General features: G+C 32.6%; 3 protein-coding genes across 5 annotated transcripts; 2 read left to right on the top strand and 1 right to left on the bottom strand.

Annotated features, from left to right (window-relative positions):
- Nucleotides 1–2,337: 2,337 nt before the first annotated feature.
- Nucleotides 2,338–4,956, top strand: LOC148238375 (uncharacterized). 3 transcript variants are annotated; one of them, XM_088184314.1, is made up of 5 exons: nt 2,338–2,403; nt 2,599–2,663; nt 2,728–2,803; nt 2,866–2,942; nt 3,013–4,956. In XM_088184314.1, exons 1-5 carry the CDS (start codon nt 2,385–2,387, stop codon nt 4,654–4,656), a joined length of 1,881 nt encoding a protein of 626 aa, XP_088040440.1. In that variant the 5' UTR covers nt 2,338–2,384; the 3' UTR covers nt 4,657–4,956. The 3 variants fall into 3 exon arrangements, with proteins under 3 accessions (XP_088040440.1, XP_088040430.1, XP_088040451.1); XM_088184304.1 differs by having other exon boundaries at nt 2,866–2,948; XM_088184325.1 differs by lacking the exon at nt 2,338–2,403 and adding an exon at nt 2,470–2,524 and having other exon boundaries at nt 2,866–2,948.
- A 1,593-nt stretch (nt 4,957–6,549) lies between these two features.
- Nucleotides 6,550–8,500, bottom strand: LOC148238374 (short-chain specific acyl-CoA dehydrogenase, mitochondrial-like). The gene is made up of 7 exons (XM_088184745.1): nt 7,775–8,500; nt 7,546–7,707; nt 7,414–7,480; nt 7,209–7,348; nt 7,054–7,145; nt 6,759–6,973; nt 6,550–6,694 (listed from the first exon to the last, which is right to left on the bottom strand). Exons 1-7 carry the CDS (start codon nt 8,229–8,231, stop codon nt 6,586–6,588), a joined length of 1,242 nt encoding a protein of 413 aa, XP_088040871.1. The 5' UTR covers nt 8,232–8,500; the 3' UTR covers nt 6,550–6,585.
- A 2,347-nt stretch (nt 8,501–10,847) lies between these two features.
- Nucleotides 10,848–17,014, top strand: LOC148238373 (uncharacterized). Its single transcript, XM_088184251.1, has 9 exons — nt 10,848–11,180; nt 11,249–11,398; nt 11,467–12,150; nt 12,221–12,373; nt 12,434–12,645; nt 12,716–12,829; nt 15,782–15,985; nt 16,052–16,268; nt 16,522–17,014. Exons 1-9 carry the CDS (start codon nt 11,067–11,069, stop codon nt 16,873–16,875), a joined length of 2,202 nt encoding a protein of 733 aa, XP_088040377.1. The 5' UTR covers nt 10,848–11,066; the 3' UTR covers nt 16,876–17,014.
- The last annotated feature ends 1,763 nt before the right edge of the window (nt 17,015–18,777 follow it).

Genomic DNA, 18,777 nt, shown 5'->3' with positions numbered 1-18,777 from the left:
TAAGTATTTAACATTTGACATACATTTTTTTAATTATAAAAATAGGTGTCATTGAGGTGATGTACTACGCAAAGTTATCTTGGCACATAAACGGTTAAACTTTCTAGTGCCATGAACCACGTATGAGGTTCAGCTGCGTCGCGACCGTATTGCCAAGAGTCGACGGTTCTCATAAAAACTAAAATATTACAAGACTACTAAGGTACACAGTTGTCTATGAAGAAATGTTAAAACTATTACCACTTGAATAGCTATTTTAAAAATAGCTAAAATGAATGTGCTTTTTCCACTTACGTCTTTGTAATGTAATTTTTAATAGCAATTGCTAATTGATGTAGAGCTTGACTAAAACCATGTTTACTCCTCAAAAGCTAAAACGTAACGTCAGTAAGGTGTCTCCCTATGGTTCGCCCCTTTGTAATATGAAACTTCGCGACCAAAGTTCACGCGTTATGGGATACATGTAAAAAATGCCTAAAAGATATTTCTCACTATAAATTCTTCACAAAAAAATATATTGAAACATATTCTGATGGATGGTAATGGGTGGCAATAACACATAGAATAGGCCGTTGCAGTATTATTATTATTAATTTAAATATAGTTTGGTTACATGTTAAAATATGAAATTCATGCTAGTAAACGGTGGACGTAGCACCACCGGTCGTTGTCTTCCCTTCGAGGTCCACCAAAAAAATGTACCGCCCCATACCGACCTCACGTCAGTGTTACGAGAGTATCGGCAAGTTTTGCCCATAATGAATGAATAAATAAATATATAAATAGGCCCACATACAAAATAATTTTGGTAAGGAAATGGGATTGATACTATTCACCTGATTTGCAACTTTTGTTTATTTTATCTTTTGGATAGGCACGTATGTTCGTTTTTGGTGTTTTGGATTCGTTTTTGCTATCTTGCTCTAAAATTTATTGCTTCACAAAAGTTAATGAATACAATTGAGCAGTTGTTATTTTTATGGATTCCGATTCAGATTGACTTGATAATTGACTGTTAAATAATTAAATTACAGTTTTTACTGCATTTGTAGCAGATTTTTGGACTCAGTTACTGCCACTCGTAGCTCTGACATCATAGGGTTGCACATTTGGCTGCATATTTCAATATAATCTTGAATTTAATTCCGTTCGATAATTTAACTAGTGTAAGTCAAAATATCCGATGAAATCCTCTCTTATTTCAGGCCTATACACATATCTAATAATGACACTGATTTGGGATATTGTGAAAACATCCGTTGTTTTAATCTATTGATCGATAGAATACTACAAATTTTATTTTGGTGCTTATTTAAAAAAAAATTGTGGGCTTAAATTACATAAAAGTGATATTTGTGTCTTTGGTATCTTTTAAGCATTCCATCTATGCCGATAAGTTTTTTAAAGTGTGTCAGAGCTTTAATGACTAATGTTCAGTGTTACAATTTTCTTAGCCTAAAACTGCCAGAGAATATAATGAACAATATTTACAAAGAAAACTCCATTCTATTATTTGACTAAATAGTTTGTATTTAAATTTCATTTGATAATTTTATCTTCAATTTTGGACAACGAATATAGAAAACTGAATGATTTTGGTGAACGGAAAGCATTATCTGAAAGGTATTTTTTTAAATCACTTAATTAAATAAATAAATTTCGTTATATTATATATTCTCCATCATTATTTGTGAAAACACTTGCAAAAGGAATTGGAAACAAGACAGTGATGGTTTTGAAATCGTCTTTTTCGTTATTTGCTGCATTTTGTATTAATTTAAGGAAAAAATATAATTATTAGTCGCATGTTTTGATTAGTCATTTTGTTGTCTGAATTTTTTAAATCATTTTTGCAATTTGGATCTTTATTCGGTAAAAAAAATCTATCATGAACGATTACACATGCAAATAATATCAAAATACGAAATAAGATATAGGATTTTTAAAAAAACTATTCAATTAAACATCTCTAGGGTGGGGGGAATTGACCCCATGCCCACCACTTGGATTCTTCAGCGATAGATCAAAGCCAGCCGTGTACAATCATTTTTGTGCTTTATTTGAATTCTTTTTTGTCAATGCAAGCTTAGTTAATTACGTTCCGAAAATTCTTATATATGTACATACTTTATTCGCAGCATATGAAATAATAGGACATGAGAATAAATTCAGTTTCGGTAAACAAGTATTATTTAAAAACAATGTTAATGTTTTTTTTTTAAGAAAAATTAAAAATATTTGTTAAATTGAAATACTCTATTATTTAGTATTAAATAAATATATTCAATCGAACGATAAAAAATACGGCGGTTCATATTCTCTCATGCTCGATTAAACGTCGTATTTAGACCTAAAATCAACTGTCAACTTGACATTGAGATACAATGGAGTTTATCAAAACCGGTATACAAATCCAATTTAATATTTTTATTTTTTTCTGACACAAAACTTTTGCATGACAACTGATATAACTTCTTCTTTAAATTAATTTATGTTAATAATATCATAAGAAACGAAACCTATTGTATTTTTATCAATACTTTTTATTTCACACGTTATATATATATTCCATATAAATATTAAACTGCATATTTTCAGAAGCTGACATAGAAACGGCTGAAGTGACATTTGCTTCCGTTAACACCATTCAATGTAAAGTCGAGGTAATAAAACTTATTATATTATGCTTGTTAACCAATGTAATATTAAATAGTATTTTTTTTCAAGTTCGCAAATGTTAAATGCGAATACGACAGCAGCGAAGATAGACACGTAAACGATGTAGACGACAAACTCGAAATAGGTTATACTTTATACATCATTCTGTTTATATTTCAATGCATTTAAATTATTGTTTTATTTCAGAAATGCACGATGTTAAAGATGTACTTAAAGTGAATACAATCGATGTTTCATCTAATCAAATTCACAAAGCCACCAAAGTAATGGTAAAATAATTTTTATATTTTTAAATATTTATAATTTATCTAATAAATACAATTTAAATTTTAGATACTAAAAAAAGAAAAACATATGCGAGTTCAACGTAGGCATTACGATTTTAATAATGAGTGTAGCAAATGTGGAAAAGCATTTAAATATAAAGGAAGACTCTCAAAGCACATGCAAACTCATAGCGACGTTTGTGGTTTTGAATGTGGAAAATGTGGGAAAGCATTCAAATATAAAATCTCACTTTCACGACATTTTCAAACTCATAGCGATGTTCATGATGTTAAGTGTGAAAAATGTGGTAAGGTATTCAGACATAAAAAAAATCTTTTACGACATATTCTAACACATAGCGATATTCATGAATTTGAGTGTGAAAAATGTGGAAAAGTATTCAAACACAAAAAAAATCTTTTACCTCATATAAAAACTCATAGCGATGTTCGTAATTTTGGGTGTGAAAAATGTGGAAGAGCATTCAGTTTTAAAAAATATCTTACAAGACATATGCAAACTCATAGCGATATTCGTTACTTTAAATGTGAAAAATGTGGTAAAGTATTCAAAGATAAATACATTCTTTCAACTCATGTAAGAACTCATAGCAATGTTCGTAATTTTGAATGTGTAAAATGTGAAAAAACGTTCATAAATAAATACATTCTTACGAGACATATGCTAACACATAGCGATGTTTGTGACTTTAAATGTGAAACGTGTGGAAAAGCATTCAAAAATAAATACATTTATTCGACTCACATAAGATCTCATAGCAATGTTCGTGATTTTGAATGTGCAGAATGTGGAAAAGCATTCTTGAATAAATACATTCTTACAAGACACATTCTAACGCATAGCGATGTTTGTGACTTTAAATGTGAAAAATGTGAAAAAGCATTTAAATTTAAAGGAGGTCTTTTAAGTCACATGCGAATTCATAGCCAAATTCGTGACTTTAAATGTGAAAAATGTGGAAAAGCATTCAAACATAAAATCTCACTTTCCCGACACATTCCAACTCATGACTTTGAGTGTGAAAAATGTGGAAAGGTATTCAAGGTTCTAGACAATCTTTCACAACATATGCTAACTCATAGTGAAATATGTGACTTTAAATGTGTAGAATGTGGTAAAATATTCATAGATAAACCCAATCTTACAAAACATCGGAAAAGTCATCGAGACGTTTATGACATTAATTGTGAAACATGTGAAAAACCCTTTAAAGATAGGTTTAATCTTGTAAAACATATGAAAAGTCATAGCGATGTTCGTGACTTTGAATGTGAAACATGTGGAAAAACATTCAAAGATATATCTAATCGTTCAAAACACATGAAAAGTCATAGCGATGTTCGTAGGTTTGGATGTGAACAATGTGGAAAAGCATTTAAATATAAATACATTCTTTTATCTCATATGCGAACTCATAGCGATGTTCGTAATTTTGATTGTAAAAAATGTGGAAAAACATTCAAAGATAAACCCAATCTTTCCAAACATATTAAGATTCATAGCGATGTTCGTGACTTTGAATGTGAAATATGTAGAAGAGCATTTAAATGTAAATTTTCTCTTTTAATACATATTCAAACTCATAGCGATGTTCATGACTTTGAATGTAAAACATGCGGAAAAACGTTTATTACTAAATACAGTCTTTCACGACATATTCAAACTCATAGCGATTTTGTACTAAAGTAAATTGAAGACTACTAAGTACTGCGTTCACAAATATTGTGTCAAGTCGTGATAGACTGATGAGTAAAGTCGTGCTAGACCGTAAAGTGATTGTAGAAGACTAAATTACATGTCTTTTTAAATGTAGATGTTCGCTTTTTTGTGTTTTTAACATAATGGTCACAAGTTTTTCATTTAAGTACCGACCGCAAATAATATGTGGATATTTATAATATCTCACACTTTGTTAAAACTAGTAGCACTTGCTAATTTTTTTATATACATATATCATTTTTATAATAATATAACGAGCCTATATTTGCCCATGTTGTTTTATTAAATTCACCTATATTTTCACCTCATTTTTAAAACTAAGTACTGTCAGTAACTGTAGTTTTGAACCTGACAATAATTACTATTTATTCTGATATCTGAAAAATTAAAATTAAAATATTTTTAAATGAGTTTTATAAAAATGAAAATAATACTTATAATAATAGTGACTTTTCGATTGAAAATTATATATAATTATAGTTATTAATATAAAAAATTCAGTTCCGCAAAGGGAGAATTAGGTGGATTTCTGTATATTAAAATGATTCCTCCCTTACTTTTTTCTTTAGGATATTTTTTAATGGAGCTAGCACTTTTTTATTAATTTAAATAATCGCCATTTTTAAACAGACTAGCTATTGAATTTATATGAGATAGTTCGATATGAATAGAACTACGGCAGTAATCGTGACCTTCAATTTTTAATTGAAGTTAGCCACGAGGGGTGAAGGCCAATTAGACACAGATTGAGCTGCTGCAGTAGTATTTTTATTTAAGACTTGAAGTTACATGATATTTATACAAAGTGAAAAGGGCGCAGGGCCCGCACCAGCGTGTGAGCCCGCCAGTGTCGACAAGAGAAAATGTTTTCGTTACACCAGTGTTACCCGAGTGCCGTCAAGTCAATAAATATATATATAAATATAAATAGGCCCCCTACAATACTACTATAAAATATTTTTGAACCCCTTATTTTTTTCATGAAATTAGGATCTTTTTTATAGACGCCTTTTTTAAACAGTGTCGGATCAAATTGGCTAACATATTTATCCTAGATGAAAATTACAAGATCTATTTTAGAATAAGTTTCAGGTTGATATGATTAATACTACGGCAGTAATCGTCGCCTCAAAAACCGTGTAATCTCATAAAAATATATTTTGGTAATATTTTATTTTATTTTAGTTTAACTTTTTATTTATTTCAATATTTATTACATTGTACAACATTTTTGTGCGCAACTTTTTTCTCCATATTTCTTAAGTTACAATTTTTTATTTTTTTAATAGCCGCCATTTTGAAACAAGATGGCGAATCAGGCTTGCTTAGCGAAAAATTTTATAAAGTGTATTTTTAGAATAAAATAATATTTCTTTGTAATAAAACCTAAGGCAGTTATTGCGTCTTAAAATATTTGTATATCCCATGCAAATTTTATTCAAGTCCTGTCCTTTGCAATTAGTATATTTATTAAGAAATCAACAAATAAGTACTGTTAAATCTGCATTGATTGAACAACTAATTTAGTGTTTACGTATTCTGATTACTGCAAAATTAAATTCTGTGGAAAAAGTCAAAACATATCTAAAGAATTTTATAAGGATTGGAATAATAAATTGACTTATTAGTGGGAGAAGATTATATATAAATGATTAAATAATAGTTATTAACATGAAAAATACTACTTTCACTTCAACATGTATTTTCAAGTGTAATTTGTAACTTAATATTTGATGATTAAAATAGTATATTTTCCTCCGTCAGATTAAATCTAGAAATCATGTTATTTTTTAAAAAGTATTTAATAGTATATTTATAATATAAGGTATATACAAATATCATTATTAAAAAATATATATGAAATAATTTTTATAAAAAATATATTAAGCATATGTGGAATTAAACTGTTTCTACAAAGTTATTTGCGTATTCCTTTATGACTTGCTGAGCCACGATTTGCTTTTGAATGTCAGTGACACCTCCGTAGATCTGAGTGACACGGGCATCTCTACAATATAAAGCATACATAAAATAACAATCATTATATTTACTAAAATTCATAATATATTTACCTATAATATCTTTCAGCATTACACCGTTTAGCTAATCCCACTCCTCCCATTATTTGAATACAATTATCTGTGACAAAATGTGCGCATTTACTCGCTGATAATTTTGCAATTGAAGTATGTTTGCTGGAACGAACACCAGTATCGAATTCGGCTGCAGCCTTCCATGTCAAAAGACGAGCAGCTTCCAACCTCACCGTCATATCAGCTATCCGATGCTAAAATTAAATATGTGAAAGCTATTAGAATTTGTTATACTTTTTTTAATAGAATGGGTATAAAAATATCATAATAAAACCTGAACCGCTGATAATTGAGCTATCGGCTTATTGAACGCTTGACGGTTCAACGAGTACATAACAGCACAATCCAAAGCTGCTTGTGCTATTCCTAGGATGATTAATTATAAATTAATTAACTTAATCACTCAATATTAAATGGCACATTATAAACCTAGCGCTTGTGAGGCTATTCCAACTCTAGCTTGATCCAATTGTTTCATGGCAATCTTGAAACCTTCGCCAATGTTCCCTAATACATTTTCATTGGGTACTTTTACATCTTCAAATATAACATTACAACTTGATAATGCCCTATGATAATAAATTATTTATAAATTTGATGAAGTATTGTTATTATGGAATAAAAAGTAATATACCTAACGCCCATCAATTCTTCCTTTTTTCCTATTAGTACTCCTGGTGTATCTTTTTCTACAATGAAAGCTAAAAATAAAAACATTTTGTTAACTTACAGTAAAATATATTATAATATATTCATAATGAAAAACCTGTCAGTCCCCTTTGTTTTTTTGTTTTATCTGTATTTGCAAAGACCACGTAAGCCTTTCCGATATGAGCCGATGTAACCCATGATTTGGTTCCATTGATTATCCAATTATCACCGTCCCTTTTGGCTATTGATTCAATATAAGCAACGTTACTTCCAGCATCTAAATAATCATGAATTAACAGCAACATACCAATTATATTGAATATATTCAATTAAAAGTTACCAACTGGGTTCACTCAGAGCGAAACAACCAGGATTAGCGATCATGTTGGGATTGAGAAACTTTTCTTTTTGCCTTTTCGTACCGAGTCTATTCAATAAGTTGGCAAAAAGGCAGTTATGTATAGATACAATAGCTCCAGTTGAAGCACAGCCTCTAGATAATTCTTCAACGGCCACGATCAAAGCCAACGTATCGAACCCCATACCAAAGTGCGCCTTATCGACGCAAATAGACATCAAGCCTAACTTTGACAACGCTTTTATCTGATCTGCTGGGAAAACTCCATCTATATCCAACTGAGGAGCCACCGGCACCAACTCTCTCTTAGCGAAGTCTCTACACGTCTTCTGAATTAGCTTATGCTCCGGCGGTAGATGGTGATTAAAGTGTCTAACCCAGATCGAATAAATGGGTAACGTTCTTTTTGTTAAAATCACTTTTAGCGCGGACATCATGCTCATTACTTTCGCGATAGTGTTATCGCAAAGATAAAATTAACTATTGCTTAACAAAAGCGGTGTGAAAATCTGTCATGCAAATTTGAAATGTCACCGTATTATTTACGTTTTGTTAACCCATTCCGACCTTTACCCTATGAATGTTAAATATTGCAGGGCTGTCATTGTGACATTTAAAATTCAATAGTACAATTGCCATAATAAAAATAAGTTTAAAAAACAAATTTTAGGGGTAATACCAAACATTTTACAGACAAACTTTTTTTTACTATACAAGGGCTGTGGAGTCAGAGACGTAAAAAATCGACCGACTCCAACTCACTTTTAACCCTTTCCACCCCGTCCAATATTTTTTAATTGTTCGTCATGCGCCATAAGTTTTAAGTCGGTAATATGAAGTAAACAAAAGTTATTATGCATTTAATCAAATACCCAACAACAACCGACACATACAATGGCGCGGCACTAATCCAAGCGAATGACATACATGTTTCTACACTGGTAATATATACATAAGACATATTAAAAATAGTATGTATTTACTAATTACTTTCACATTTAATTCGCTAACACTTCATCTTCATCTGACTTACATCCTGACATAAAAATTCAGAGCTCGACAACATTTCCAGTATGTATATTTTTAAATTCTGAGTCAGAGTCGGATCCTGCAAAAATTGAATTGTCCATAAATTGTTTATTATTTGAAAAAAAAAATTTCGTCCAAAACTTCAAATAAGGAATTACATTTTTGGGGCTATGATGATGGCGGGTGGCAATGAGACACAGATTGAGCCGCTGCAGTAGTATATTTATTTAAGATTGACGGTTTACATTATAAGAATGGGGCGGACGCGCGACGGCACGCGTCCGAACCCTTACAAGCTTGCCGGAAGGGAGAGAGCCGTCACAACACCGCTATTTCTGCGCCGACCAGTTTTGGCCATAACAAATCTATATTGGCCCCCATACGGCTCCGGCCCTAGCAATTTACAATTGCGAACTATAACCAGGGGGAGGTATGGGGGCCTTGGCGCTGCTGTTGATTAAATGCTGGCGGCGCAAAAGTAGCAAAGTCGTGACGTATGGTGTGGCGGCGCGGCCTCCAGTGACGCGCGGCGTGCTTCGCTCCAAGCCGAGTGGAACACGTGTAGACCCGGGCGGCGCGTAGGGCTCCAGGGGGCGCGAGAAGAACGGGCATGTCCGGGAGCACCTTTCGGGGCCCTGTGGTGCGTCGGTGCAGCTACACAGGGCGCGCGCGTGACGGGCCCCGAACATGCGGTTCGAGCTCGGAGTCGCGGGGGCGTAGCCCTACGGGTGCGTGACGGGTCACGCGTGGTCCACTCGAGCCTGGTCTACGGCAGCACTTCGGTGGCTTCTCGCTGGAGGCGCGTGGTGGCGCCGGATGCTTCCTGGGTCACGTGGTCGGCGGCGGCGGCGGCTGACGATGGCGGCTCATGGTCGGAGGCGCAGGCCCATCGTCTTGGTGGTCCGCCAGCTCGAGTCCGGATCCAGGGAAGCTCCGGCGGGGTGGCAGCAAGTGGGTTTGCAGCGGCTCGGCTTTTTGTACTGCAGCGGCGTCTGTGTCTGCCATTTTTCGTCTGACTCCATATGTGTGCTCAGGATCACGTCGGGGTCACCAGTTTAGGGACTGTGATGATGGCGGGTGGCAATGAGACACAGATTGAGCCGCTGCAGTAGTATATTTATTTAAGATTGACGGTTTACATTATAAGAATGGGGCGGACGCGCGACGGCACGCGTCCGAACCCTTACAAGCTTGCCGGAAGGGAGAGAGCCGTCACAACACCGCTATTTCTGCGCCGACCAGTTTTGGCCATAACAAATCTATATTGGCCCCCATACATTGATTAATAAAATTCATTAAACTAAATGAAAAAACTATTGTTGATATCTGAGGTCATTTGTGATTATTATTGTACATATTTTTTTATCATCACTCGATGTTAGCAAATTGCGCCGTCTTGTTAAAATCACAAATCTTCTACACCAATGTCTAATTATCATGCACTTATAGCGCTCACCATTGACTGTTACAGCTCGATCATTTTCGTTTTTAAAAAAGTAAGGCTCAATAATATGCACCAAATAGTGACTTTTCTCTTTAAAAAATCAGCAATTACTTGCTGCTGCTTCACCCAATTTGTGTAAATTGTTCGCTGTCTTTGGTCTCTGGGCTTCATTTGTTGTGTTATACTGGTGTAGGTTCAAGTACATATGCAAAATGCGGTATAAGGAGATATAAGAAAAACCGTGAACGCTAACAAATCGACAATTCCGTATCTTGATGGATGCCATGATGATGCACAGGCCTTACCCTAGCGCAACGCTTCTAGTTTTTATATTTTTTACACTACGTTGAAAATTGTTCGCTTAATAGAAAGATGATATTCCTGTAAATTTTGATCGACGCAGTTCGTACAGAATTGTTATTTCTATAGAACAATTGAACGATTTTAACGCGTTGAGCGATGGTTAAGGAATATTGTACTAAATTTTTTATTTATGAATCTAATTAGTTATAACTTTCTGAGATATGTAGAGTATTTATTTTGATATTTTTTTCAAACGTCACCCAAACATCACCAAGCGCATAATAGTGCATTATGGCCAAATGTAAAAATAAAAATAAATTATAAACAACAACATGGCTTCCTAGCAGGAGCTGTCACAATTTGATATATTCAATGTATAATATAGTTCAATTGTACCGATAGTTTACGTTAAACTGTACACCTACATTAAAATGAACCACAATTGATATTGATTACGTGTAGGTATCGTTTTAAATTTAGAATAAAAAAATAAAAGATTTAAATGTCGGAATCTTGGAGTCGCGTGTGCAGAGCTTGCCTCGAAAGTTCTAGACCATTAAGAGACCTCTTGCTCACCGCAAAATGCCAAGATTTTGCTATTCTGACTGGCATAGAGGTTAGTTTTCATATTGCACAATATATTTGATTACATTTTTACAATTGACACTTGATTGAAAATTGCAGGTGTCAAAATTAGACGGTCTTCCGAGTTGGATATGCAACGAATGCTTCTACTATGTCTCAAAATTTCACAAATTCAGAGAGAAGACTAGGATGTCACAAAATATTCTTCTTAACTTCTTGAAGGAGTATCAATATGGAACTGAAAATAAAGTATGTATTATTATTTGTAAGAACTAGGCTAAAAATGAATTATTAATAATCGCTTGCGCTTGTTGTAGGATCGCATGAGTCTTTTAAACGTACAGAGAGGGTCGATCAATAGCTTGTCCCTTTCAAAATCAAACACTTTAGTCCTAGACTTCATCAATCCAAAGCCAGATAAGAGCCACAAAAGTGTGTATTCGTTGCAGCGCAATAATGCGACGGAGAAGAATTACTGCCGCGATATGGTTCCGATCGCAAATCCTGAAAAACTGCTTACTTTCGATCATATTTTTAATAATGCTCCTCAAGAAGACGATGCGATTTCATTGTGCGAGGTTAAATTGGAAGATATGGATAATGATTTTAATCATTTCGCTTTCGATATGGGAAACGAGACGAGTAAAAATAGTGTTGATGTTAAAAAAGAAATTAAAAGTTTGAAACGTCATGCGAAAGAAGTCGGAGAAAAAAAGAGAGCTTTGGACTCAAACGAACTGGATAGTAACGATGATCATTTTGACTTTGAAGACGACGGCGACTCCAGCGTCGAAATGCCCAAAGTGAAAAAGTCTCGAAAAAACAAAGAGTCTAAGCATAAAAAAGGAAAGGGGAAGAAAAGGTTCAGAGATGATAAAAAAGAAATCAATTCTGAAATTGTTATGAAAAAATCTCAAAATGAATTATTGATAAGTAATTCTAAATCTGAGACGACTCCGGAGTATAACAGTCGTATGGTGCTTGAAACGGAACAATATAAAGTATGCTATTTATGAATCAATATAATTTAAACTTAGTTTCTTACATATTTTTTATTTGTATATTAAACAGGTAATCAAATTGACCAGAGAACAACTACTATTAGAAATGGTGGAAAATTCTAAAAGTGAAAAATATTTGTATTCCCCATACAAATGTACTTTATGCGTTAAAGGTTTCAATTATGAAGACGTCTTACAAAATCATATGACTAAACACGAACCTGTGAGTGCATATTGTAGAAATATCAAAAGATATCCTTATTAATCATGATTATATTTACAGAAAAATGGACCATTCGAATGCGATCTCTGTCATCAGTGTTTGCCGTCCGCTGTGTCTATGCGAGGACATAAAAAATCTCACAGTACCAAATATCAGTGCAAGAAGTGTGGAGTGATCAAAGCTTCGCGTCAGCATTTGTTGGAACATTATATGTTGGTTCACGAAGGCTCGCCAAGAACTTATATTTGCAACGTCTGCGGAAAAACACTAACGTAACATTACTTAATTTATTATTTTATTTCATATTGATAATTTTGTTGGTATACTATCATTTAATTTTAGGAAAAGGACTATGTTTCAAAAGCACATGAGGATACATTACCCGTCTAATAAGATCGCCTGTGAAAAATGTGGGAAGCTCTTTAAAACCATCGAAACCCTCAGAGCTCATATGCTGTAAGTGAATTAACATCCAATATCAATAAATAATTTGAAAATGTTTCCTCTATGAGACATAGCTTCTCCTCTCTTTATGAGAAAGAATATACCTTAGACTCAGAACAGTGCTGTACCTTTATTTGGCACACTCGTTTATTTATGGTTCAAATTACAAGAGTTACAATATTCAAACCGTTGCATCACTAATATTGAATTAAACTCTTAGCGGAAGTAGTTACTTTTTTATGGATTTTGAAGGTGTCGTCTGTGTCGATAACTCCACTGGATGCGAGTTCAGAACTGAACATTCATATACTTAAGTCGGAAATGAAGTGTAAAGTTTCAGTGAAAGAAACTACGGAAGTTGATGTGATACTTAGGAAGGGATTTTTATAAGGCAGCGCTCGGGGAATTGGGAGAAGACTTTGCCTCCTTACCAATGATGAATAATTTAGGCTGGAACTGTTTTATAATCCAGCTGTTAATATATAAGATGCATTTGCCCTGGGATGCATAAATCCGGCAACAATCGAATTTTAGGTTTCACTGCCTGTTATCTGCTCTCAGAACAGTTCTGTTAGTCACTTTTGTTTTGGTGTGGGTAATAATTGGTTATCTTTAAAACCATTACATAAAGGAGATACATCGCTGGTCCACTGTTTCTTTGCATGTTCATAAGATAAAAAAACTATCGTTTATGACGCTTTTATTGTGAGTGGTTGTTACAGAACCATATAAAATTATAAAGAAAGCTTTTTTTAATGTCTTATTTTAATTATAAACTTGCTTTGACAAAATATTTAAAAATCAATTTTAATCTAATTTTTATTTAGCTCTATATTATAAATATGAATTTAAGAAGTAAAAGAAAATGAAATTTACGATGCTTAAAAAATAATTTACGATCATCTCGAGTTTAAACAAGAAGCTCTTTGATGGTCCCTCACATGGAAGTCAGCATTGAAATATTTTTTTCTTTAAGTATAAACATTGATTCATATATGGCAGAATAAAACGCTTTAGTTTTTGCAGGTAGGTACTACCAAACCTTTCATTAAACATCAAAAGTCGTAAAAGGTAGTAACTAACCTGTCCCATGGATTACCATCAGCCGATAAAGCGGATAGATATTACTCGACCCGTTGGTAGTGTTTAAATTATTTTTTTCAAAAAGGCTTATAAGAGATTTAAATCTTTGTGTTAAAAAAAGTTTTATGATGTAATGCTTAAATATGGTCCTCAATACTGGTATTTATTTTTATTTAAGAATCAATTACAAAATTACAGTTTTAACACTAAGTAGTTAGTATATACGTAGGTTAGTATATTTGTTAGTATATATGTACATATGAGTGAGTTAATTTCACGTAATTTTTCATATATTTTTTTTGTTGTTATTTATTTATAATTATTTTATATTGTATTTATAGTAAATTATAGAAAAAAAATTGTGTTTCTAAACGTTTTATTGCTTTAATTTATTTTACTACTTTTGTGTATTATTTATTAATTTATTTATTACACTTTACGATTATTAAATTTCATTTATTTATTTTATTAATTTTTCATATAATATTAGGATATTTTTTTGTGGATTTTTTATATCAATTCAGAGGCTCTCAATATTTTTTTTTATTAAATTAATATAAAATATTTTTTGTTACTTTTATTTATTTATTTATTTCCTATATAAATCATTTACATTAAATTTTAATAAATATGGTTTTTATTTATTATTTCCGTAGTTATATATTATATACTTATTTATTTTAATAGTTTATACACTAAACAAATTTAATTAAAACATAAACAGATTATAAAAAAAGATTTTCATATTATAATTTATTTTTTTAATGGACCAAGTTATTTCTTTATTTCATTGAAGAAACCCACTATATTTTTATTTTTGCGGATTGTCCTAGGGATACTATTAATCAAAATTTATACCTCTGTACAATATTCTCCTGGCAGTAATCGTTTTCTTATACATAACTATCCTTAACCGCCCTACCTCTGGGTTATTATTCAAAAAGTAGTTAAAAAATACATTGGGTTTTTTTTCATTAGATTTCACAATAGCAATACTTGTTTACAATATAACAGAAAAAAATACGCAATAGACACATTTGTGATCTTTTTTTGTATCCTTTGCAAGTCAGAGGTTTTCGAAAAAAGATTTCGCAAAATATTTTTTTATAATACCCATACGAACGTATCACGTACGTTCGTATACGTAGGGCGGTTAATTTGCTTTTATTTCTAGTATTAAATCTAAGGACATCTTTATTTATTATTAAATACTTATTAAAATTTTCTGGTAAAATGTTAAAAAAACCAGGGCTGTGGAGTCGGAGTCGGAGTCGGAGTTGGAGTCGTGGAGTCGTGGTGTTTTGGCCGGAGTTGGAGTCGGAGTCGGAGTCGTGAAAAATGAGCGACTCCGAGCATTTTTTTAAATTATGAAATTTATTAATTTTTAATTGTGTAATAATGAATGTGTATAGTGTATGAATATTAAACGCGTAGAAAAACACCAAAAATACCTGATAAAATTAAACTTTTTTGAGTCGGAGTCGAAGTCGGAGTCGGAGTCGGAGTGGAGTCGTGTTGTTGGTAAATATCGGAATCGGAGTCGGAGTCGGAGTCGTGGTTTTTTTTAACGACTCCACAGCCCTGAAAAAAACAATAACAGAAATTAATTATATAATTATAATCTAAAGCTTAAAGGTTAGATTTTAATTCATTAAATGTATACTAAATAGTTAGTTTTTATTTTTGTTGCAAAAAAGTGCAAAACTGTTGTTGAATTTGAATTTTAAAATCATATTGTTAATTTTGTTTATAGTCATCATGAGGAAGGTTCTTTGACGTAAGTGATTTGTTGTATTTTTCGTGTTCAATTGTACTCAGATTTTAATGTCTTAATTTAATTTTATATACTTTTTCAATGTATCATTTTTTAAATAATTGCAGAAGACACGCGGATGTAAAACGCTACTCGTGCGATCAGTGTCCAAAAGCATTTCGCTACGCGTCTCTACTCTACACTCACAAAGTCACGCACATAACTACCAAAAACTTCTACTGTGTAGAGTGCGACATGAGATTCAAGACTCAGTCTAATCTGCGACTGCATTTGAGAAAGTCTTTGAAACACATCGATCCGGATAGCTTGAAGTATGTTATTCCGTCGATTGCTCCATTGTTCTTACCGCTGATTTAATTTTGATTTGCTTTGTTTAGATTCGGGTGTGATCAGTGCGATAAGAGATACGATGACGAGAAAGGTCTGCGTCATCACGTTGAATGGGTGCATCTCGGTCAGAAGAATTATAAATGCGGCAAATGTGAAATGCAGTTTGGTTCTCAAGATGGTTTGCGGAGTCATATGAAGAAGATTCACGACGGGATACGGCCGGCACGTACTCATATTTGTGAAATTTGCAATAAAGCATTTAGGGTAAGTTTTTAACCATGCCACAAAAATACAAGGGTGAGTCGTTCAATATAAGTTTTTCAGCGCTTTACTGCATATTATAAATGTGGTGGCTATTTTAAACTACTATTGCAAATCCTGATTCATAAGTCCACTATTTAAAATGGTATTTTAATTCAAGTTTTATATATGACTTACTTACGTATTATATTAATTTGTACACAAGTTGCTAAACGTTGTAATAGATATAAAAATGTTTTTTTTTTTGTATTTTCAGGCTAAAGCTGTACTCATAAAGCATATTAGAGTACACACAGGAGAGCGACCCTACGAGTGCAAAGAATGCGGTAAGAAGTTCGCACAAAATTCCACCATGTCCACCCATATCAAGTTGGTTCATCTGAAAATGACGAGACACGTCAACAAGAAGAAGTGCAATGAAAACAACGTTCAAGAAGTCCATAACAAAGTACCAGTGGTAGAAGACTTCGCCATACCTATGCAACAATGCATCGAGCCCCCGCCGACCGATCACACCGGTGTGCCTTATTACTTTCCACCGAGCTCGAGCAATCCGAACATCAGACACGTTCACATCCCCATAATGAAATTTGAAAGCGATTCGAGATAAAACTTATACTAATAACGTAGATTTAGAGTGCAATATTAATATTTAACCATGACAATGAATCAACGTATAAATGCAATATTCGTGTATTTATCTCTAATAATAATAGGTTTATATTACATAGTACGTGATTCGTGATTATTTTAGCATATGATGTGAAGAGTTTGTTTTTATATGTGTTTATTTCTATAATATATTATTATTATATAAAAATAAATATTAGATTTCTTTACATGTGATATTTGAAGAGTAAGATATAATAGTGATTAATGTGTGAGAGTGCCAATTAATATAATAATTTACTTTTGTGACGTTTATTAAATGTGAGCTTTTATATGTAAGAGTGATTGTATATTCCTAAGTTTTCGTGATGTACTCATTTGGAACGATCAGTCTAGATATCACTCTACATTATACTGAAAATATGTATATTTTTTTTATGAACAATAAATAGATTATATTGCATCTGCTTATTTTTTTCCGAAAGATGATTGTTATCAATAATTAATTAATTATAATTAATTTATAAAGCTTCCACTGGACAATTCATTATAGCATAACTTTGCAAGGTTAAAAAGATTATTATATCGAATGAAATTCCTGCTGAATTTATAATACGATAACGCAATACATAAACAAACATTCAATAATATTTTTAAAACGAGGAAAATAAGATGAAAATCACTGTAATTGCAGTATCAAAACCAGGGCTGTGGAGTCGGAGCATTTTAAGCGGATTCAGAGTCGTAAAAATCGACCAACTCCGACTACTTTTAAACCTTTTCCACCCCGGCCAATAATTTTTTAATTGTTCTTCATGCGCCATGCGTTTTTAGTTGGTAATGTGATAGAAATAGTATGTATTTATTAATTAATTTCACACCTAATTCACTACCATATTATCTGACTCACATCCTGTCATAAAAATTCAGAACTCAACAACATTTCCACAATCATGTAAATTGTATACCAAAAATTATTAATTATTTTTTATTCTTTCTTCTTTGTTGTTATTTATATAAAAATAAAATAATCAAAAAAAAAATTAATATTTTAAGATTAATTTTTAAATTTGGAGTCCGATCTTGCGAGGAATGAGGGAAAAATTTCCAACGACTCCACAGCGCTGATCAAAACAATGTAATTTGCGATGATCATTGATTCAATAGCCTAAGAAGAAGTATAATAAAGCTACGTTATATGCAAATGAATGTATTTGATTTCAGAGTTAACATATTCTTAGAATAAATATATTTAAATGCCTTTAGGCCGGATTTGCCCGGCACCGGGCCGGCGGCGTGTAGTGGGGGTGGTGTTGTATGGGCAGCGTCGGGCCGGGTCCGGATGGATTTGTCCGGCACGTCTGAAATGGTAGGTACTAGCCCATACAACACCATCCCCACTACACGGCGCCGGGTGAATCCATCCGGCACGTGTGAAACCGGCCTTAGGGGGAGAAAAATGTTTTAGTGTTTCATGATCTGTGCAGGAACGAGATAAGACGTCAATGTATTTAAATTAAATTTTATTAATGATATTGAAGTTATGTCACGTATGCTTTTCATAAAAATAACGTTAACTATTTATAATGAAATATGATATTTTATATCTAAGATTACAATGTATTGAATGGAAGACATACAGAATAATTAAGAATTTATTTTAAAAAATAACTTTTGGAAAATATAATAAATAACATATTCATCTGTTTTTTATCAAATAACTTTGTAGTTATGTTACAAATTTTAAAAAACAGATAAGCTTTTTCTGCGTTACGTGTGCATGAAATCAAAAATATGCCAGGACCACCTATAATCGTTGCTATCAAATTACGAAGGACTTACTAAAATGTTAATTTATTCTGATAAAAGCATACACCTAAAAGAGATGTGCCCATCCTACATT

Source organism: Plectrocnemia conspersa, unplaced genomic scaffold (genome assembly GCF_051122295.1).
Source record: "Plectrocnemia conspersa isolate PC_06_02 unplaced genomic scaffold, ASM5112229v1 ptg000001l, whole genome shotgun sequence".
Lineage (NCBI taxonomy): Eukaryota > Metazoa > Arthropoda > Insecta > Trichoptera > Polycentropodidae > Plectrocnemia > Plectrocnemia conspersa.
The sequence above is the reverse complement of the archived record's forward strand: the minus strand, read 5'-3'. Positions and strand labels throughout refer to the sequence as shown.